The sequence below is a fragment of the Hyperolius riggenbachi genome, chromosome 7 (assembly GCF_040937935.1).
Source record: "Hyperolius riggenbachi isolate aHypRig1 chromosome 7, aHypRig1.pri, whole genome shotgun sequence".
Taxonomy (NCBI): Eukaryota; Metazoa; Chordata; class Amphibia; order Anura; family Hyperoliidae; genus Hyperolius; species Hyperolius riggenbachi.
The window spans coordinates 12,698,900-12,723,203 of NC_090652.1; the positions used below are offsets into that span (position 1 = coordinate 12,698,900).

Consider the following 24,304-nt stretch of genomic DNA (forward strand, 5'->3'; position numbering starts at 1 on the left):
GATAACTTTTAAAATAATATTTATGCCCTTATTTTGTTTTAATAAATATACCCTCATACACCCTGCCCGTGGGTGGGGAGGAGGGTAAGGGTGCCCGTGGGTGGGGACTCTGGAGAGGATGGGTGCCACTGCACAAAAAAAAAGATCGAGGCGCCAGCCGTGCCTAAGTGGTATGCGGGATGTGGCAATAGCATTACTACCTCCCTCCCTCCTTCCCTTGAGATCTGCCCCCCCGTGTCCCCCGTTAGCAGAGTGCGCAGCGAGCGGAGCGGGCTGTCATCTTACCTGCGTCCTTGGTAAAAGGGTTACAGATAGTTGTTTCAATATTTCCATAATTAATGTGATATTTAGTATAACAGAATCAAAAGGAGATAGGGAATGTGACTTCTTAAAGGAGATCGGCTCTATCTACTTGAAAAAAATAATTGTAAAACATTGGAAGGGTGGGGGGAATCCCCATTTTAGTGATTGGTTCAGAGAAATGGAATTTGTATATGATAGGGCCACCCATGTTCCCACAGTGGATTCTTCAACCGTTGAGGGATCTTTTAGAGAGATTTGGGGTAGTATGCGGAATGCTCTCCCTTTGGAAGATATCTAAAACAACAGCAAGATAGGGTGTAAAGACATTCGGCGGTGGTGAAGGTTCGTGGCATAGCCTGTTATGGTATGTTTGTGGTATGGATGGTTTCGATGTTTTATGTGGGGTATGAAAGTTTTTAGTAGGAGGTGGGGGGTGTTAAAATTGAATAGATTCATTAAAGTTATTATACAGGTTAAAGTGCATATTAAATTGAGAAAATTCGTCTTTTTTCAGGCAATGATGCAAGCGATACCTGAACCTAAGGCGGATGCCTTAAATTAATCAGGAAATAGCCTGGCGGCAAGGCTGAGCCTGAAAAAAAAATAAAAAATAAAAAAAATATTTATTTAAAATAAAAATATAAAAAAATGTGGTGGGCGTGACTAGGGGGTGTTGGGGGTGTGGTTAGGGGTGTGGCCTAAGTGTCCCGTTTTCTGTAGTTAAAATGTTGGGAGGTATGGTGTTATGCTTTGAAAATCAAACTACAGATGCAATATGGTGAACATCAGGGGCATAGCAATAGGGGTTGCAGAGGTTGCAACCACATCGGGGCCCTTGGGCCTTCCGTTAACTACAGTATTAGGTCTCTATTGGTCCTGTGCATAATAATCACTTCTATAGATATGTTGAATAGTGGTAATCATTAACAAACTGTACCCCATCCCCTTCTTACACCTCTGACATATTTTGGTGCGCCGTATCAATTGTTATGTATAGAGTGCTTGGGGGGGGGGGAGGCTGGCCCATTGTAAAACTTGCATCAGGGCCCACAGCTCCTTAGCTACGCCGCTGGTGAACATAAATAAACCAATCCAGTGACTCTGCAAACGCTCAGTCTAGTCTCAGAACAGGTTAGACCAGTCACTCTCTGTTGTGTATTGTCACTTAACAGATGGTGACAGCAGACACAGTACTTAATTGTGGTTAAAATGCCTTAAAACAGGGCACTGCTCAATGAGGCAATGTATTTGTTGTATTGATTTTAGCCTTATTTTAACATAGACACATCTTGTCTAGAGTTTAAAGAGGACCTGTAACCAAGGATTGCACTTCCTCCCAATCAGTAGCTGATACCCCCTTTCCCATGAGAAATCTTTACCTTTTCTTGAATAGCTCACCAGGGGGGTCTGTATGGCTGATATTGTGGTGAAACCCCTCCTACAGTGTGATGTCATGACCGTGGTCCTGACAGTTTCCTGTCTGTGAACCCCATTGCATTGTGGGAAATAACAGCTTTTTCCATCTGCCACGCAAGCAGTATCTCCCTCTGTGCATAGGACTCTTAGTAATAAACATTCCGTACAGATCTAAAAAAGGTGGGGGGAAAGGCTGCGCGTCCCTAAACACATGCTGCAATTGAATGGTTAATTGCACAGGCATACACCGCCTCTGCCAGACTGAAAAATGCATGCCCGTTTTAAATTTAGGTTAGGTCACTTGCCTGGAGGTTTGCCTCACCGGGGCGCAAGTGTCTAGTACATTATACTTTGCATGCAAACCATATTGGAAGCTAAAGTTCCTCCTAGTTTAATAAATGTTAGCACTTGTCTTGGATGCAGGGCATGCATTTTTCAGTCTGACAGAGGCGGTGTATGCCTGTGCGATTAACTATTCAATTGCAACATGTGTTTAGGGACGCGCAGCCTTTCCCCCCACCTTTTTTAACTTTGTAACTATGTAACTGTCAGGTTAGCTGCTCCCAGCCCCTCCTCCTGAGTTTCCTGTTTGAATAATAAGTAGTAGCAGATTTGCATATGATTTGCATCTGAATTGAATGCAAAGTGTGCAGAAAATCTATTTAGGTGCTTCACACTGAGCTGGTGGTCCTATCAGATGCAGCCTTAGTGATATGCGCTGGCATTCTCCTCGCTGTTCAACAAAATGTAAGTTACACATTTTTTTTGCTTAGCTGCTCCCAAGGTTTTAAATTTAGGTTAGGTCACTTGCCTGGAGGTTTGCCTCACCGTGGCGCAAGTGTCTAGTATAATATACTTTGCATGCAAACCATATTGGAAGCTAAAGTTCCTCCTAGTTTAATAAATGTTAGCACTTGTCTTGGATGCAGGGTATGCATTTTTCAGTCTGGCAGAGGCGGTGTATGCCTGTGCGATTAACCATTCAATTGCAACATGTGTTTAGGGACGCGCAGCCTTTTACTCCCACCTTTTTTAACTTTGTAACTATGTAACTGTCAGGTTAGCTGCTCCCAGCCCCTCCTCCTGAGTTTCCTGTTTGCATAATAAGTAGTAGCAGATTTGCATCTGAATTGAATGCAAATCTATTTAGGTGCTTCACACTGATGCAGCCTTAGTGGTATGCGCTGGCGTTCTCCTCGCTATTCCGTACAGACCACCTGGCAGAACTAAAGATGTCAACCCCCGTGATAAATTTCAGAACGTAAATCAGGGAGAGGATAGATTTTACAACGGGCAAACTGACTAAATAATCTATAAATGAATAATGTACAAAAATAAGCTATTTTATTCATTATGCTATTTTCACTACAGTTCCTCCTTTAAGTAAAAATGATTTTCTCGCTAGACTGTCATCCACCACCCTTCTGCTTCAGTGTACGCTGAAGTGCTGATATCAAACTGCACAGGGAGGATAAGGAGTGCAGAGGAACACTTTGCAAGCTAAAGGTGGAAAGGGAACATCTTTGAAGATTCAGTTTTATGTGAAATTAAAAACATCTAGCAAGTAAGCTGGGATTATATAAGTCCCCCAAGAAAGCCTCCTGTATATTCCTGAGTTTCCGGGCACTTAAAGGGGAACTGAAGAGAGAGGTATATGGAGGCTGCCATATTTATTTCCTTTTAAGCAATACCAGTTGCCTGGCAGCCCTGCTAGTCTATTTCTCTGCAGTAGTACCTGAATAAAACCAGAAACAAGCATACAGCTAGTCTTGTCAGATCTGACTTATAAGTCTGAACCACTGAAACACCTGATCTGCTGTATGCTTGTTCAGGGGCTATGGCTAATAGTATTAGAGGCAGAGGATCAGCAGGGCTGCCAGGCAACTGGTATTGTCTAAAAGGAAATAAACATGGCATTAAAGTGAACCTCCAGACTAAAAATCTACTCAGCAGCACTGAAAAGGCCTGGTGTTTCTTTAACAGTTTCACAGCATCAGAACTTTGTTTTTGTTTTTTCTACCCAAGCCTCATTTTTAGCTGCACAGAAGAAAACTACCCGGCATTTGTCCCCTGATGCTGTGAAAAGCACGATGGGATTTCTGAAGTTGTTGTTCTCCTTCTGCTGTTTTGGTGCAAATTTTTTGTTTTTACATTTTTAATTTGACATTTGAAGCCTAGCGTGTGCAGCTGGGAGGGGTGATCAGGACACAGGACAGCTGGAACTGTGTCTCATGCTCCGTGTCACCTCCTTTCACCCAAAAAGATGGCTGCCCCCATGAAAAAGATGGCTGCCCCCATGAAATCACAAACATTTGCCTGTTGTTTTAAAAGAGGGGGGGTAAGAGATTATATTACCTATCTATTTTAATTAACATAACTAATGTAAGTAATGACAGTATACTTTTTTAGGCTGAAGTTCCCCTTTAAAGTTTACCTCCTCCAGGCGTGTTGCTCCCTAGCCACCCTCTTCCGACTCCTCTGGCCTTCAAAAAGTCCTCCAGTCATGAGCAGTTAGCGCAGGCCGGGAGCGTTCCACGCCTGTGCAGTGCACTGTGGACCGGAGGACATTCTGTGTCCAATTCCAGAAGACCCGGGTGGCGGAGGACGGCAGAGAGGGATTGACAAGCCTGGAGGGGGCTGGAGGAAGCCCCAGGTATGCATAAAACTTTTCTTTCCTTCCGTCTCAGCTTCTCTTTAAATGTGGTGATGTTTGACATCATAATGATGGCTATGCTAGTCAGGTTCTGTCTCTGTCCTTTCTTCTAGTTTCCTTGCGTAACAACGTTCGGAGGTTTATACTGTGTAATATGGTGAACAGCCACAAGATGGTGCTGTGTAGCTGCTATCACTACCGTGCCACAAGGCAGTGTGGTTCCAAGCAAAACAACGTGTAGAGGCCGTATCAGGATTGTGATGGCCCCCTTGAGCCATGGCACCTTCCATTCAGCCCCTCAATGCCTAATGTTATGTGCAGCAGCTAATTACCCTCGAAGGAAGGAGACTCGATTTTTTTGCCCAGACTGTGATGTGGAACTTTGTGCAATCCCTTGTTTCAAGGTGTACCACACAAAGGAGGTGTTTAACCCTCCTGGCGGTTAAATTTTTTTGCCAAAATGGCAAAAATCCTTTTTTTTTTAATTTTTTTTTTTGTGTTTCATGTAAAGCTACCAGAGTGGTAGCTACATGAAACACCACTAGAGGGCGCATGTGTCCCTCTAGTGCGATCGTCGCCGGCATCAATAGCAAACAGGGGAACGCGTATATAACGCGCTCCCCTGTTTGGCTTCTCCTGTCGCCATGGCGACGATCGGAATGACGTCATGGACGTCAGCCGACGTCCTGACGTCAGACACCTCCGATCCAGCCCATAGCGCTGCCCGGAACTCATTGGTCCGGGCAGCGCAGGGCTCTGGCGGGGGGGGGGCCCTCTTGCGCCGCTGCGTACGGGCGATCGCCGCAGAGCGGCGGCGATCAAGCTGTACGCGCGGCTAGCAAAGTGCTAGCTGCGCGTACAGCATTTTAAATGGAGCAAATCGCTCCATCAGGGGCTGAGATATCTTCCTGCGCGGCATAGCCCAAGCTCAGCTCGGGCTTACCGCCAGGAAGGTTAAGGGGCAAAACCTATACTGTGTTTTTCTGCCTCCATATATTTATTTCTGCATTTATATTTGAAAAGATATTTCTGTTTGTGATTAATAAATTGTATTTTATTTTTTGACAAGATTTTGTGTTTGACACTTTTATTATACTCATAATGTATACTAAACTCTTGCTTGACACATTTTTGTAAGTTACAGGAAAAATGGTTATGAAATGTGATTGAAACACTTTTTGCACAGAAATTCTGGGGAAATTGAACACTAGTAGGGTTAACACATGATAAATATGGCAGCCTCCATATCTCTCTAGCTTCAGGTTCACTTTAAAAAATGCATGGTGATCCCCCATAATATCCTGGCTTTGCACAGATGGATGCAGATAGCGATGTTACAGGTCTTGGAAGTCTTTTTTCTTTGATTCAGCGAATTGCAGGAAGTTTGTGGTGTTGGGGTTGAGCTTGTGTGTCAGCTTAACGTCGCGGTCGGGAACCGTCTGTAAATATCGGAACATGTTGGCCAACTCCTCTGCTCCCCGGAACCCCAGCTTTTCGTAGGCTTCAGGGGTGATCTGCAGGCAAAACAACAGAAGATTAGGGGGAAGACCAGGAGAAAAGAAGGACGGGAGAGGCAGACAACCTACTGTAGTGCGTTTGGAATGATCAAGTCTAAGGGGAAATTCTGATTTCCTTACAAAACGTAATAAAATTGCAAAATTTTAAAAATGGCATTGTCACACGCCCCCTGGTGGCTAGACGGCACAATGCCTTCCAATCGGTTTCAGCACACAGACCATCCAATCTGATGGACGCGATCGATCAGCAGAAACCGCTGGAATTTTGGCAGCAGACAGACTAGAAGGAGGCGTGCGAACTATAAAAACAAAATGCTAGGCTGCCACCATCTCTGTTTAAATGGGAAGAGAATCCCACTCTGACTGACTCTAAGACCTGCGGATAAAACGGTTAAAACACACGCTATTCTGGCTAATAACAACACTTCCCAGTAGCGAATTTTCAGGAAGCTAGGATTCGTTCTGTGATGCTGAATAGTAGGTGTAGCCAAAAAAAATAAATGACTTTTAGAAGTCTTTTATTTCTAAATGCAACATAAATAATTAATGTATACAGAATATCATTAAAATCAACAATTAAAAAGATATGTAAGCCAGTATAAAATAAAAGGGAAGACAATACGAATACTTAAGTTTCAGGTGAAATATGTCTGCTTTGGAAAAGAAATGGCTAAGTCCTTGATTTCAGAGTCAGGGGACTCAGTGTCTAAGTCTAAACAAGACAGATGCCAGCATGTCCTCAGGCTGGCAATTATGTAATCCGGATAGAGTGACCAGATTTTTGTAGGCTCAACCTGGGACGGGGTGAATTGGGGGGGGGGGGGGGCTGCGGTGCGCAGAGCCTGCCGCGCCGAAAAATAGGGGGTGCGGCGCGCCGAAAAATTTGGTGTCTGCAGCGCGCGCGAAAAATGGGCGTGGTCATGACATTCTATGGGCGGAGCTAACAGAATGATGCAACAGCGAGGCATAAGAAAGCAGTGTTTACGCCGTGATGTGGTCAAACGTGGATTCACATCATAGGTGTGCAGAAACTGTGTGATGCTATTTAATAGTATGCCATAACCGCAAAGCAGGAAACACAGCCAACTATGACCATTAAATAATAAACGCAATGGGCAACATTTCAGCACAAAATAATCGCATTGCGGGCAAACATGTCAGCATAAAATAAACGCAATGGGGGCAAACATGTCAGTACAAAATAAACGCACTGCGGGCAAATATGTCAGTACAAAATAAATGCACTGCGGGCAAACATGTCAGTACAAAATAAACGCACTGCGGGCAAACATGTCAGTACAAGATAAACGCACTGCGGGCAAACATGTCAGTACAAGATAAACGCACTGCGGGCAAACATGTCAGTACAAGATAAACGCACTGCGGGCAAACATGTCAGTACAAGATAAACGCACTGCGGGCAAACATGTCAGTACAAGATAAACGCACTGCGGGCAAACATGTCAGTACAAGATAAATGCACTGCGGGCAAACATGTCAGTACAAGATAAACGCACTGCGGGCAAACATGTCAGTACAAGATAAACGCACTGCGGGCAAACATGTCAGTACAAGATAAACGCACTGCGGGTAAACATGTCAGTACAAGATAAACGCACTGCGGGCAAACATGTCAGTACAAGATAAACGCACTGCGGGCAAACATGTCAGTACAAGATAAACGCACTGCAGGCAAACATGTCAGTACAAGATAAACGCACTGCGGGCAAACATGTCAGTACAAGATAAACGCACTGCGGGCAAACATGTCAGTACAAAATACACGCAATGCGGCCAAACATGTCAGTACAAGAACGCACTGCGGGCAAACATGTCAGTACAAAATACACGCAATGCGGCCAAACACTTCACCTGCAAGAAAAGGCATTTACTCACCTGGCAGAAGACGTCCCCTCACGCAGCCGGCCTCTGGTGCCTCAGGTGCAGCTCCCCCTGGCCTGGACGATCTTCAATCTCCCGCTCAGCCTCTCACAGGCAGAGCAGGGCTACGGCAAGATGGCGTCCGGAGGCGGAGCCCTGTACTGGAGACAAATAGTCTCCAATACAGGGCTCCGCCTCTGGACGCCATCTTCCCGTAGCCCTGCTCTGCCTGTGCCTGCCGGAGAACATTGCAGGCTGGAGCGGGGCTGCGGGGAATGAACTAGCGCAGCGTCTAGTAGACGCTGCGGCTAGTTCATTGTACGGTGGCCAGAGTCCCGAGGCCGGGACGTCCCACTGCTAAAAGCGGGACGTTTCCCCGGGACCTCATGCAGCCTGGGACAGCGCCCCCCGAAGGCGGGACGCGTCCCGGTTAAAGCGGGACGTATGGTCACCGTAAATCCGGATGATGTTTCAAAGTGGAGGGCAAGGATTTTGGGTCCTCTGCCCTATTTATACTGCTGACACAGTAAGGAGGAGTGAGGGCGGGGACCACACACCCCTTGGAACCTGAGATGAGCTATCCCCCTTCTCATGGAGACAGAAAACCATATCTAAACGATATATGGGCTCTATCTCCCAGAACCTTACAGATCGGGGCAGATGGGGGGCACAGTGATAATGAAGGAGGGAGCTGCAGCCTCATTGGGACTCAGCCGCTGGGAGCCCAACTTCTCCCTCCCCCCCCCCCCCTCCCTCCGTGCTCCTTCCTCCTAGTAGAGTAAGCACAGCGGGAAGCCTACTTCCTGATTAGCAGGAAATAGAGAGCGTATAAGCGACTATACAGAGGGATGAGACTAGAGGCAAGTGATCTGCACTTGGAGCGGGAAGGGAGGTGAGTTTCTTATGCGAGGCTTCCCGCTGCGCTTACTCTGCCAAAAGGGGGGAGCACGGAGGGGGGCCCCGGGGAGAGAGAGGGAGAAGTCGAGCTCCCCTTCCCGTGGCTGAGTCTCAGTGTGGCTGCAGCTCCCTCCTCCATCACCTATATGGGGGAGCACCTATAGCTAGCTAACCTATACTGAAGGCACCTATACCTAGCTACCTATACTGAAGGCACCTATAACTAGCTAACCTATACTGAAGGCACCTATACCTAGCTAACCTATACTGAAGGCACCTATACCTAGCTACCTATACTGAAGGCACCTATACCTAGCTACCTATACTGGCGGCACCTATACCTAGCTAATCTATACTGGCGGCACCAATACGTAGCTAACCTATACTGAAGGCACCTATACCTAACTAACATATACTGGCGGCACCTACACCTAGCTACCTATACTGAAGGCACCTATGCCTAGCTAACCTATACTGAAGGCACCTATACCTAGCTAACCTATAAGGAAGGCACCTATACCTAGCTAACCTATACTGGCGGCACCTAGACCTAGCTAACCTATACCTAGCTAACCTATACTGGCGGCACCTATACCTGAAGCTAACCTATACTGAAGGCACGTATACCTAGCTACCTATACTGAAGGCACCTACACCTAGCTACCTATACTGAAGGCACCTATGCCTAGCTAACCTATACTTGCGGCACCTATACCTAGCTAACCTATACTGGCGGCACCTATACCTAGCTAACCTATACTGGAGGCACCTATACCTAGCTAACCTATACTGAAGGCACCTATACCTAGCTAACCTATACTGAAGGCACCTATACCTAGCTAACCTATACTGAAGGCACCTATACCTAGATAACTTATACTGGCGGCACCTAGACCTTGCTAACCTATACCTAGCTAACCTATACTGGCGGCACCTATACCTAGCTAACCTATACTGGCGACACCTATACTGAAGGCACCTATACCTAGCTAACCTATACTGAAGGCACCTATACCTAGCTAACCTATACTAAAGGCACCTATACCTAGCTAACCTATACTGAAGACACCTATACCTAGCTAACCTATACTGAAGACACCTATACCTAGCTAACCTATACCGAAGGCACCTATAACTAGCTAACCTATACTGAAGGCACCTATACCTAGCTACCTATACTGAAGGCACCTATATCTAGCTACCTATACTGAAGGCACCTATACCTAGCTACCTATACTGGCGGCACCTATACCTGGCTACCTATACTGAAGGCACTTATACCTAGCTAACCTATACTGAGGGCACCTATACCTAGCTAACCTATACTGAAGGCACGTATACCTCGCTACCTATGCTGAAGGCACCTATACCTAGCTAACCTATACTGAAGGCACCTATACCTTGCTAACCTATACTGAAGGCACCTATACCTAGCTAACCTATACTGAAGGCACCTATACCTAGCTAACCTATACTGAAGGCACCTATACCTAGCTAACCTATACCGAAGGCACCTATAACTAGCTAACCTATACTGAAGTCAAATATACCTAGCTACCTATACTGAAGGCACCTATACCTAGCTACCTATACTAAAGGCACTTATACCTAGCTACCTATACTGAAGGCACCTATACCTAGCTACCTATACTGAAGGCACTTATACCTAGCTAACCTATACTGAGGGCACCTATACCTAGCTACCTATACTGAAGGCACTTATACCTAGCTAACCTATACTGAGGGCACCTATACCTAGCTACCTATACTGAAGGCGCCTATACCTAGCTACCTATACTGAAGGCGCCTATACCTAGCTACCTATACTGAAGGCACCTATACCTAGCTACCTATACTGAAGGCACTTATACCTAGCTACCTATACTGAAGGCACCTATACCTAGCTACCTATACTGAAGGCACTTATACCTAGCTAACCTATACTGAGGGCACCTATTATAGGCGGCACCTATACCTAGCTAACCTATACTGGAGGCACCTATACCTAGCTAACCTATACTGAAGGCACCTATACCTAGCTAACCTATACTGAAGGCACCTATACCTAGCTAACCTATACTGGCGGCACCTAGACCTAGCTAACCTATACCTAGCTAACCTATACTGGCGGCACCTATACCTAGCTAACCTATACTGGCGACACCTATACTGAAGGCACCTATACCTAGCTAACCTATACTGAAGGCACCTATACCTAGCTAACCTATACTGAAGGCACCTATACCTAGCTAACCTATACTGAAGGCACCTATACCTAGCTAACCTATACTGAAGGCACCTATACCTAGCTAACCTATACCGAAGGCACCTATAACTAGCTAACCTATACTGAAGGCACCTATACCTAGCTACCTATACTGAAGGCACCTATACCTAGCTACCTATACTGAAGGCACTTATACCTAGCTACCTATACTGAAGGCACTTATACCTAGCTACCTATACTGAAGGCACTTATACCTAGCTAACCTATACTGAGGGCACCTATACCTAGCTAACCTATACTGAAGGCACGTATACCTAGCTACCTATACTGAAGGCACCTATGCCTAGCTAACCTATATTGAAGACACCTATACCTAGCTAACCTATACTGAAGGCACCTATACCTAGCTAACCTATACCGAAGGCACCTATAACTAGCTAACCTATACTGAAGGCACCTATACCTAGCTACCTATACTGAAGGCACCTATACCTAGCTACCTATACTGAAGGCACCTATACCTAGCTACCTATACTGAAGGCACCTATACCTAGCTACCTATACTGAAGGCACTTATACCTAGCTACCTATACTGAAGGCACCTATACCTAGCTACCTATACTAAAGGCACGTATACCTAGCTACCTATACTGAAGACACCTATACCTAGCTACCTATACTGAAGGCACCTATGCCTAACTAACCTATACTGAAGGCACCTATACCTAACTAACCTATACTGAAGGCACCTATACCTAGCTACCTATACTGAAGGCACCTATACCCGTACGCATTGCGTTCCGATTGCACGGCCATCTGGGCTTCATAGATGTGAACGAGGCCTAAAACTAGTTGTTGGTAAGAGTACTTGTAGACGGTACAGACAGGAACAAAGAACATCTATCAGGCCCTAGGCAATGTAACTGTGGGTACATGTAAGAGTGATGTGCAGGTACTCTGCAGGGGAATGAGGCAATTCTTCCTCTATTACACATTCTTCATGCATGATCTAAACATGGATCAGGCCCTAGATAATGTAATTGTGGGTACATGTAAGAGTGATGTGCAGGTACTCTGCAGGAGAATAAGGAGATTCTTCCTCTATTACAAATTCTTCATGCACAATCTGAACCAAGGTTTATGGGTGATAGACAACACCTCTGTGTTCAATGTGCACAACATTCTCAGTGGATTCCCTGCAGCTCTGTGAGGAGTGCATATGTAGAGTATAGTACTACTGTGTAACAAAGTAAACCTGAGACAGATGAAATTAAAGTTTTATACATACATGGGGCTTCCTCCAGCCCTCTTCAGGCTAATCAGTCCCTCACTGTCCTCCTCCGCCACCTGGATCTTCTGCTATGAGTCCAGGTACTTGAGCCAGTCAGGCGTAATGCGCATGCACACACTCCGCCGCCAGAAGCATACTACACCTGTGCAGCACTATTGCGCAGGTGCAGAATGTTCCTGGCTGTGGGAGCGGCATGCGGCCGGACAGCGCTGACTGGCTGAATTACCTGGACTCATAGCAGAAGATCCAGGTGGTGGAGGACAGCGAGGGACTGATTAGCCTGAAGGGGGCTGGAGGAAGCTAAAGTGCGGCAATGTAAATATTTACCTTCCGGGATCCAGAGCAGGTGCAGTAGCCTTCGGGTAAGGCGGAAATAGCCAAACCCGATCGATCCGCTCTACTGCGCAGACGTGAGTCTTTTTGCTCCTGCGCAGTAGAGCAGATACAATCTGGTTCGGCTATTTCCGCCTTACCCGAAGGAAGAGCAGCTACTGCGCCTGCGCTGGATCCCGGAGAGGCAAATAAATCAGCGCTTGTCAGGCTTGTCGGGGGAGGACTGCGGGAATACATCTGACAGTACTGCTTCACCTTCATTTTGGAAGTTTTTCAGATGCAAAGTGCGGAAAAGTTATTTTAAATTGAAGATGGAAAATTATCTCCAAGGATAAAATTCGGGAGAAAAACTGAATTGCATAAAGGCCATTGGCCCTGATGCACGTAACTGCGGTAATAATATATTGCTGTGCACAGACAGCGCACGGCGATACTACCCTTACTTCCGCTAGCAAGTATTGCAAGTAGTGTTGAGCCGAAATTTTCGAAATTTCGCGTTACTATAATTACGCATGCGAAATTTGCTATTACGATGCGAAATTATGGTAGCGTAATTGCCATTAAAATCGTAATTGAAAATACCGTAAGCGTAATTTTCAACGCGTAATTTCGCGTCACGTTCATAACGTAATTATGCATTAAACCATAACGTAATTTCGGGTTCGCTTCATTTTCGCGAAATTTAGCTTATTTTTTTCGCGTTTTCGTCTGCATGGCGAATTTTGATGCGAAATATCACTACATGGCGAATTTTATATGCGTAACGCGAAAACGACGCGAAAATTAACGCTTACAGTAATATGAACTATCGCGAAATTACGTTATGTAACTACGCTTACAAACGGTTGCGTACAAGGCAAACGTAATTTCGCGATACCCACTGTAATGCGAAAATTACGCTTACGCGGAATTTCGCGAAATCCTTCTTCATTACGATTATGTACTTACGGCCATAATCGTAATTACACTAATTACGCGAAATTTCGCGAAATCGTAATTAAGTCATTACACTCATCTCTAATTGCAAGTTAACAATGGTAACGCTCGTTAGTAACGCGTGTCACCGTAGTAACAGTCACACTACTCAAGTACTACATGTCATGCTAATAGTGTAACTCGCGGTACTTCCTAGCAGTAATAAGGGTAATATTGCGGAGCGCTGTTTGACCACGCCAATACCACCCCAGTTACGTACATCAAGCCCATTCTGACAAAAAATTGCAGGACACGTATTGGATGAAGTAGGATACTAAAGATTTGTGGAGGCACCCAGGGGGGGTAAAATTTATCAAAATAAATTATTAAAAGAATTGAAAGCCAACATCTCTGTTGCCTAGTATGCCTACTAGAAAAGTCTACAAGTCACTGCGCTGACAGGAAGTCAGAGAGACTAGGCTTCTATAGGCGTACATATTATTCGGCCGCGGGTGAGTTGGGCGCAGGTAGAGCTGAATGACGGCTCTCCCTGCTGCTGCTAAACTCCTTGTTGGCGTTAAATACTATTCCCCCTCCGAGGTGTAGCAACTCTGAGGAGGAATCCAGAGATTGCTGGAGCCCCGCATTACCATTATGTGGGGAGCACAGCATAGCAATGCTGCGATGATGACGCCCAGCTTCGTCACACGGGGCCCAGCTTCATCACACGGGCCCAGCTTCGTCACACGGGGCCCAGCTTCGTCACACGGGGGCCAGCTTCGTCACACGGGGCTAATCGCCGTGGTAACCTGGTTTGTTCTTATAGTGCCTCAATTGAGCAGTTCCACAAGATCCAGCTCCGATCAAACACTTATGCGAAAACCTAGGAGCACTCCAAATAGGGCGTCAACCAGCAACTTAACTACAAATCATGGGGCCCCCAGCAAAACTTTGAAGGCCCCGCCCCCAATGTTCAAACCCCTTCCCTATCCCTGGTGACCCTCACAGCCTGGGGGACTGTCTTGAAAGGGTCATGAAACAAGTGTGGTGTCTTCACACCCATAACAGGTGTAGCTACAAAAACACCTGACCTGAAGGATGGACCCCGTTTCGGAGAGGGAGTGAAGTAGCAGTGGGGGCCTCATAAAGCACTGCCCCCTCTGCGGTTGCAGGTTCTGCTTCCCGGTAGTTACGTCTCTGGCATCAACCTTTTATTCGCAATCATAAAAAAGTAAAAAACACTTGTAAGAAGCACATGCAGACTTTGCTTATCAGAACCCAATGGTCCAATGAAAGTCATCACTACGTTTGTCCCCGGTTGCCATGGCCAGCCGCTTCTGGTTTCCAATGTTTGGGATTATGGCTCAAATGTTTGGCAGACCCGACAAAGGCATAAGCATGGCGAAACGTGTAGTGACACCACTGGCACGCCAACAGTGAAACGCACATTTGATCCACTATCCTTAACAACAGAAGCCACGGGCCATAACACTAGGGGGACGAATGAAGCAATGTTGTCTGCATGTCTTTTTACACTTTTTACGAATGCAAATAAAAGGTTAATGCCCAACTGGAGCCCTCCTTCATTTACGTTTTTCCATCATTTACCTTCTGTAAGAGAACATCATAGTTTGAAACCATTTTACATTGTGTTTCGGGGCACACAGCACCCTTCATCAGGTAAATGAAAGATTGTACAAAGGACAGCAGTTTACTGCAGACACACAAAGAGGCGTCTATAGAAATGACGATACAATAACCGGAACTATGGCCGTCCTCACCTGGCTGTCTACGAATGTCTTGCCGGACACTTTGGACATGATCTCGGCATACTGTTTGATGGTCAGCTTTTCCGTACTGACTCCGATATCCTTCCCAATGTATTCTGATGGATTTTCAAAGATGGAAAGCACCACTCTACCCAGATCTGCTACCGATATGCCATCCATCGGAACATTGCCCATCGGAATCACTAAAAGGAGAGATAAACAAGGGTTGGTTAAACCAGTCTGTCCTCTGGTCAAGCAGGGAAAGTCATTGTAAGGGAGAGTATGTCGAGTTAACACACGTTTTTATGTTTTTTTGTAATGTTTAAAGCCCACCTATATCTAAAAAATTATATATACCTAATTTTTTTCTTGATAAGAAGCTTAATCTTGTGAGTCACATCCCCGACTCCACCTATCGGCATCTGAGAAGGGTAGTAGTGGCCAAAGGGTCACTCCACCCCCTGCCATTGGTATAAATGGAAGAAGCGTGGCTGAGGGTGAGTGGTCGTTCTCAGGAAGTGTGAGAGGGAGCCTGCCAGTTACATGGAGCAACGCAGATCATGTGACCACCTGCCCATTGCTGAAATAACTAGTATTTACACTTGTGGTTTATAACTCAAGTCTATTAACATAAATGTGCAAAATCACCCCAAATTTCCACTGATTATTAATTCAGCTATAATGCGTGGTGAGATCTGATAACCCTCATTGCCTATCGATCAAAAGAACAGTAGGCAAGAGATCTGTCATGGTGGATGTCTGAGGATGAGTCCAGTGACATTAGGGGACATCTGGTGTACGTTTTAGAGTTGTTTATTTTTACTGCTGTGACATTTTCATCTAAGCCAGTCAAATGGGCCCAATTTTTTCTTCTTAAGGTGCCCACTAACGACATAATTTTCAGCGCCTGACGATAAGACCAGAGCAGTTTCTATCCTAAATTATTCATAGGGTGAGGGTGTCAAAATTGCCCCCCCCCCCCCCATAGGTTAGTATAGTCTATTTGAGAGGCAGTATTAAGTAACCACCCCCAACCCCAGTATAGGTAGCCAGATATCCTATAAGTATTAGCCCCTTCCCGAGAATTGGTTGGCATAGGTGCCCCCAGTATAGGTAGCAAGTTATAGGTGCCCCCAGTATAAGTAGCCAGGTACAGGTGCCTCCAGTATAAGTAGCAAGGTATAGGTGCCCCCAGTATGGGAAGCCAGGTATAGGTGCCCCCAGTATATGTAGTCAGGTATAGTTTCCCCCAGTATAGGTAGTCAGGTATAGATGCCCCCTGAATAAGTAGCCAGGTATAGGTGCTACCAGTATAGGTAGAGAGCTATAGGTTCCCCAGTCTAAGTAGCCAGGTATAGGTGCCCCAGTATAGGTAGCCAGGTATAGGTGCCCCCAGTATAAGTAGCCAGGCACAGGTGCCCCCAGTATAGGTAGAGAGCTATAGGTGCCCCAGTCTAAGTAGCCAGGTATACAGTAGGTGCCCCAGTACAGGTAGCCAGGTATAGGTGCCCCCCCAGTATAAGTAGCTAGGCATAGGTGCCCCCAGTATAGGTAGAGAGCTATAGGTGCCCCAGTCTAAGTAGCTACGTATAGGTGCCCCCAGTATAGGTAGCCCATGAGAAGGGTATGAATAATTTTGGACTGGACACTTTTTGCTCAAATGTAAATAAACGCTGAGAAATTATTATTATTAAATGTTTTTTCCCACAATAATGCCTCTTGTACATCCACTTATTATCTTTTGGGAGACACCTATGTCATTTCCCATCAAAAAATTATTTGCTGGTGGAATAAAAGTAACTTTAAGTCAAACTTTGCCAAGGGTATGAATAATTATGGGTATATATATATCATAATTATAATTATTCATACCCTTGGCAAATTTTGACTTAAAGTTACTTTTTTTTAACTATTTTAAAATTGGACAAAATTATCTGCACTGTTTCCCTGAAAATAGGAACTACCCTGAAAATAGACACTAAAAATAAACTCTAGCATGATTTTTCAGGATTTATGAGAATTACCAAAATATAACCCTTCTCCGTAAATAAGTCCTAGTTACAGTTCATAAAAAAAGTCAATTTAGATAAGCTGTTTCCAGCTACAGTATACAGTGCATGTAAAAAAAAGTAAAAGCAATTGACACTAGAATGCAGCAGGTCAGATACACCCTTCACCAAGGAACGCATCCAGACAACCCCAAAAGAATAACACTCAAAGCATCCTTCAAGACCTTAACAATAAAGGTTGGCAAGTCTCAGACTCCTGGTAAATGTAGATTGTTGTACATGGGTCCATTATGAGAAATGCATGATGGAATTCAGAGTTTGGAGAGTTATTCTTTTGGTTCAAGATTCAAAAATGTAGATGGTTGTTCATGGAAAAATAAGACCTCCCCTGAAAATAAGTCCAACCGCATCTTATCGAGCAAAAAATAACACAAGACCATATCGTATTTTTTTAGGGAAAACAATAATGAAGAATAATGCCTGTAATTGATGGCCAGGTGATGACCAAAGTCCGGCCCCTAATTAGAACAGTCATGCATTGGCTGCCCGCATAGACCAGTTCACCTACAAGATGACAAAACGGAGAACGCCTCATCAAATTTTTATACATACAACACCAGCAAAATGCTTGTTTTAAAAAATTTCACCTTTGATAGCCCAAATGATTGCCTAAGTGACTATCGTAGGCAGACCCTTCCATTAACGTTGTCCATATATCACTCGAAGCATGTCCAGATCGATCATTAGATAGCGGTAATGAACCAAAGGACTCCCCAAATCTGATCAGAGAGAGATCTATTGCCTGCCCACACACTGCATAGCGATTTCCAATAGATTTCGGCATTGAATCTATTGGAAAATTGTCCTGCTGCCGCCCCCTAAGTGTTCCCCCCAGCCTAGCATGGTTCCCCCATGCTCAGTGTTGAAGACTCACCTCTCTGCCGACGCAACTCATGGTCTTCTCCGGTGTTTGTTGTCAATTGTACCACGTGACTCACAGTGATGTCACAACATGCACCACGAACATGTGGAACGGAGGGGGCAGGTCGACACCCACTTATACACTTATGGACACACCAGCCAGAGGGGTGAGGGGTTAGTCAGTTGATTGTTACCACCGCACATCCTATCGAGCCTTCGAACCAAGATTTTTCTGCCATTCTCGATTGATCCGGTGGCTAAGTTGCAGCACCGATTCTGTTCCAATTCGATAAAATTATTGAATCGGAAGATCAATTGGGACACAACATCGAGTAATGTGTGAGCACCCTTTGGACTTTATGATATACTTTATTGAGTTGTTAAGATTTAGTTATCAGTTGGTCAGTTGGAGTTTAATTGTAAAATCTTACCCAGCTGGTAGGTCTTCCCATCCTTGGATTTCTGCGGCTTACAGATAGTCAAAAAATTATCGAAGTAGAAGGCAACTCTCACGCTGGTCATGGGCACATGGATCTCTCTAAAATATTCTTCCGCCTCCCCTTTTCCGTCAAAGTGCTGGACCTGCAGCTTTCCACCGGTCAGCTTGTGGACATTTTCCAGGCCGCTGAAGACCACGTGCTTCAGGCCGTGCTTCTTACACAAGTCCGCAATCCGTTTACCCTGCAAGGGAAGAACATGTCCAGCAATGTTAGTAGGGTGGGCCTCTCCACCAGTGGTGGTTACCCTGTCCATGAGCATATCTACCTTTTAGAGAAACATCGTACTTTCTTGGTCAACCCTAAACTTCTGGTATATTTTCTTTACCATAATTACACTGAGAATTGGGGGTTTATGCATACCTCCCAACATTTCAATGTCCCAAAACGGGACAATTAGGCCACACCCCTGGCCACGCCCCCAACCCACTAGTCACGCCCACCCCAGGGGAAAAAAAAAGTTTTGGTTTTTTTTAAATAATTTTGTTATTAAATTACTCCCAAATGGGAGGGTGCCGGGGTGGTGGTGGTGAGGAGGAGGAGGGGGGTGGCCAGGCAGAGAGAGGGGGGGAAAAAAGCCGATCGAGGCACCAGCCCGCCCGGTATGCGGCATGTATGGCCGCCGCCGCCATCATTATCCTTCTCCCTCCCTCCTAATGTGTCCCCCAGTGTCCCCTTCCCCCCGCACAGTAATATGGGCAGCGGAGCGGGCAGTGAGTCTTACCACTGCCTCTTCGCTGCGTACTGGGATCTCCTCTGATCTTCTCGCTTCCTGTGACGTCACAGGAAGCGAGAAGATCAGAGGAGATCCCGGTACGCAGCGGAGAGGCAGTGGTATGACTCACTGCCCGCTCCGCTGCCCATATTACTGTGCGGGGGGAAGGGGACACTGGGGGACACATTAGGAGGGAGGGAGGGAGAAATAAATAGCGGCGGTAATCCATCCCGCATGCAGATCCCCGGGGCTGGTGCCTCGATCAATTTTTTTCCTTCTCTCTGCCCAGCGGCCGGGACAGAAGGGGGGCAGCGCGGGATGGCGGGAGGGGCCCCCCAAATCGGTACAGTCCCGATCAAATCGGGACTGTTGGGGACTATGGTTTATGTCAAGAATCAGAATGAACAAGACTGAATGAATATGAAAAACGTCTTCAAAACTGTGTGCTCAAATCCCACCCACTGTCAGGTTTTGTGACTGCCTGCAAAGGTAGTTAAAGTGAACCTGTCTTTGAATCTTTGAAGCAAAGTAAGCCTGTAATAACATTAACAGACACCTGAAATGAGAGGCATGCAGTACAGAGGCTGCCATATTTATTTCCTTTTAAACAATACCAGTTCCCTGGCTGTCCTGCTGATCTCTTTGGCTGCAGCTGAAACAAGCGTGCAGCTAATCCAGTCATACGTCAGAAACATCTGATCTGCTGCATGCTTGTTCAGGGTCTATAGGTAGGAGTATTAGAGGCAGAGGATCAGGAGGAAAGTCAGGCAATGTGCATTTTTTTTAAAGAAAATAAATATGTCAGCCTCCATATGCCTCTCACTTCAGCTGTACTTTAAATGTTGCTATCTTATGACTGCTCAGTATGTGGCGCCAATGGCCTCAATTCACTAAGCTTATCTCCTGTCTTTAATAACTCTTCTAGAGTTGTTACCATGGTGATAAGGCATGTAGTATTCAGGAAACATTTTACCTCAGGCAAACCTAAAGTTAACTCTTCTGTCTTTAAGTTAACTCTCCAATCCTTAAAATAACTCCAGAAGTTAGACAGGCTGTTAATTAACTGCGTGTGAAAATAACTACAGAGGAGGTAAATTAACTACAGAGGAGGTAACGTAAGGAATGAAGAGATAAGATAACTCTCTCACTGTGTGGAGGTAAGTTTTCTCTTGCCTTATTATCTCCAGCATGATCTTAGTGAATTGAGGCCAATGTTATTTATTTTTGGTCTGAAGCTTTTGTATTGCCCTCTGATGTATTTATACATGGTAATCCGGTCACCTCTCAGTTGCCTTTTTTTTTTTTCAAGCTAAATCAGCCCAGTTTGTCCAGCCTTTCTTGGTAAGTGAGATCTTCCATCCCCCTGATGAATTTAGTTGCCCGTCTTTGTACCCGTTCTAGAAGGTCAATGTCCTTTCTATAGTGTGGTGCCCAAAACTGTATCCCATACTCCAAATGTGGCCTCACAAGTGATTTATACAGAGGGAGTAGTGTGTGCCCCTCCCCCTGCATCATGCTCCTCCCCCCTGCATTATCCCATACTCCAGATGTGGCCTCACAAGTGATTTATAGAGGGAGTAGTGTGCGCCCCTCCCCCTGTATCATGTCCCCGCCACCTGCATTATCCCATACTCCAGATGTGGCCTCACAGGTGATTTATACAGAGGGAGTAGTGTGTGCCCCTCCCCCTGTATCATGTCCCCACCCCCTGCATTATCCCATACTCCAGATGTGGCCTCACAAGTGATTTATACAGAGGGAGTAGTGTGTGCCCCTCCCCCTAGATCATGTCCCCGCCCCCCGCATTATCCCATACTCCAGATGTGGCCTCACAAGTGATTTATACAGAGGGAGTAGTGTGCGCCCCTCCCCCTGTATCATGTCTCTTCCCCCTGCATTACCCCATACTCCAGATGTGGTCTCAAGTGATTTGTACAGAGGTAGTAATGTGTGCCCCTCCCCCTGCATCATGCTCCTCCCCCCTGCATTATCCCATACTCCAGATGTGGCCTCACAAGTGATTTATACAGAGGGAGTAGTGTGTGCCCCTCCCCCTGCATCATGCCCCCGCCCCCCGCATTATCCCATACTCTAGATGTGGCCTCACAGGTGATTTATACAGAGGGAGTAGTATACTACCATCTCAAGATATTATTTCCCGTTTTATGCATCCCAGAATTTTATTTGCTTTAGCTACCGCTGCTTTGCATTGTATTTATAAAGCGCCAACATATTACACAGTACTGGACAATAAATAGGGATACATACAATGTTAACAAGGGGTGTCAGACAGAGAGGTAGCACACGATTATCCAACAAAGCACAAGATGATACATGCAAACAGGGTATAAGATACATGATAATGCGATTTTACAGAAACTTAACAATTCAAGTCTGAGTTTGTCCATGAAAAGGGTGTCATTGGTGGCTTTGTAAGATCATGAATTACACTCTAGGGGTGGGGGAGACAAAGGCTTACAATCTAAAGGGGACATTGGAAGGACACACTACGTAGGGCTGCGGAATAGGTGCTCGGCTGAGAGAGTTAAAGAGAACCCGAGGTGGGTTTGAAGAATATTATCTGCATACAGAGGCTGCATCTGCCTATACAGCCCAGCCTCTGTTGCTATCCCAAACCCCCCTAAGGTCCCCCTGCACTCTGAAATCCCTCCATAAATCACAGCCAAGCTGCTGACAAACAGCTTGTCAGAGCTGGCTGTGTTTATCTCTATAGTGTCAGTCTGCTGCTCTCCCCGCCTCCTGCAGAACTCCAGTCCCCGCCTGCATCCCTTCCCTCCCTGCTGATTGGAGGGAAGGGATGGGGGCAGGGACCGGAGCTATGCAGGAGGCGGGGGAGCAGCTGAGACTGACACTACAGATGTAAACACAGCCTCACAGCACGGCTGTGATTTATGGGGGATTGCAGAGTGCAGGGGGACCTTAGGGGGGTTTGGGATAGCAACAGAGGCTGGGCTGTATAGGCAGATCCAGCCTCTGTATGCAGATAACATTCTTTAAACACACCTCGGGGTCTCTTTAAGGTTCGGTAGAGGGGGTAGGACATCTTAAAGAGGTGTGTTGAGGGCCTGCTTGAAGTTTATGAAGGAAGGGGAGAGTCTGAGGATGGGGGGGAGGTTCATGTGGTGGGGCAGCTCTTGAAAAGTCCAGCAAGCACACATGGGAGTGAAAAATGCGTGGGGAGGTCGAGCGGAGGTCATTGGAAGACTGGAGAGGATGGCCAGGTCTATATCTGTGGACTAGCTCAGAGATGTAGGTCGGATAGGTCTTGTGCACAGATTTGTAGGCCAGTAAAGAGAGACTAGCGATAGTGGCCGTCATGAGATATCTTGTACCTGTTTTCAGAAGGTTAGTTATATTGAATTGAGAAGAGGGTGTAGGCAGCGCTTCCAAATACTTCTTCTCTGTGTAAAATGTTCTAAGTATACTTGTGGTAGCCTGCATCCAATCTGCATTCAAATTTTAGATTAGGGACTAGCACATAAATTTACACTTGATTTTGCATAATTTTGCATCTGATTTGGATTCAAGGCGTTTATTTAGCCCCTGGGGGTCTGTACACGCCCCTTATGGTTTTAAGCCAGTTGCAGCCTGTGAGTGCTGTCATTTTTGTTTGTCTATATTGAATTGAGCTAGTAGGAGCAGCTCTTACCTCGGCTGCTTCCTTCTCCTTACTGTAATGCTCGAAGAAGTTGGTGACCACGAAGGCTCCATAAGCTCCGTTCAGAGCAGCCGACAGGCTCTTCTCGTCGTAGATATCCGCTGCCACCACCTCGGCTCCGGCCTTCCTCAACTTCTCAGCTGCCGGCTTACTGACATCACGGGTCACGGCCCTGACCGAGAACGAGCTGTCCTTCAGCAGAGTACTAGCCACCGAACCACCCTGAGCTCCTGCAGAGACAACATCAGACAGCTGAACAGGATGCAGAGCACTGGTGATCACTGAGAAAACATGAGCTCCTGCAGAGACAACACCTGACAGGATACAGGTGCTCTCCAGGCCCTGATCATGAATAAGCAGTCCTTCAGCAGAGTACTAGCCACCGAACCACCGAGCTCCTGCAGAGACAACATCTGACAGGATACAGGTGCTCTCCAGGCCCTGATCATGATTGAGCAGTCCTTCAGCAGAGCACTGGCCACCGAACCACCCTGAGCTCCTGCAGAGACATCAGACAGCTGAACAGGATGCAGGCGCTCTCCAGGCCCTGACAACAAACAAGGAGTCCTTCAGCAGAGCGCTGGCCACCGAACCAACCCTGAGCTCCTGCAGAGACAGCTGAACAGGAGGTAGGCACGCTCCAGGCCCTGACCATGAACGAGCAGTCTAAAGAGGAACTGTCGCGAAAATCTTAAAATTTAAAACACATACAAATAAGAAGTACATTTCTTCCTGAGTAAGATGAGCCATAAATTACTGCTCTCCTATGTTGCTGACTGTCACTTACAGTAGGTAGTAGAAATCTGACATTACCGACAGGTTTTGGGCTAGTCCATCTCTTCATGGGGGATTCTCAGCATGGCCTGTATTCTTTATAAAGACACTCCCTGAAAAGGAATAATACAAAGATGCTGGCCAGCGTCCCTGCTCACTGCACACTATTTTGGCAGTTGGACGGAGCAACTGCCATTCACTAAGTGCTTTTAAAAATAAAGAAAACCTTGAGAACCCCCCTATGAGAAGATGGGCTAGTCCAAAACCTGTCGGTAATGTCAGATTTCTACTACTTACTGTAAGGGACAGCAACGCAGGAGAAAAGTCATTTATGGCTCATTTTACTCATTTTACACATTTCTATGTGTTTTAAATTTTAAGGTTTTCACGACAGCTCATCTTTCAGCAGAGCGCTGACCACCGAACCACCCTGAGCTCCTGCAGAGACAACACCAGACAGCTGAGCAGAATGCCGGTGCTCTCCAGGCCGTGGGCGCGCAGACGCAT

At 46.1% G+C, this 24,304-nt stretch overlaps 1 protein-coding gene across 1 annotated transcript in view; it reads right to left on the reverse strand.

The window, feature by feature from the left end:
• Window positions 1–5,442: 5,442 nt before the first annotated feature.
• LOC137525385 (nmrA-like family domain-containing protein 1) overlaps window positions 5,443–24,304 on the reverse strand; it is a 37,268-nt gene continuing 18,406 nt past the window's right edge. The window contains exons 2-5 of the mRNA XM_068246458.1: window positions 23,015–23,253; window positions 18,564–18,813; window positions 15,215–15,405; window positions 5,443–5,886 (exon numbers count right to left, since the gene is read on the reverse strand). Of these exons, the coding sequence (XP_068102559.1) occupies window positions 5,707–5,886; window positions 15,215–15,405; window positions 18,564–18,813; window positions 23,015–23,253 (860 nt within the window). The 3' untranslated portion in view covers window positions 5,443–5,706. The remainder of the gene's footprint in view (window positions 5,887–15,214; window positions 15,406–18,563; window positions 18,814–23,014; window positions 23,254–24,304) is intronic.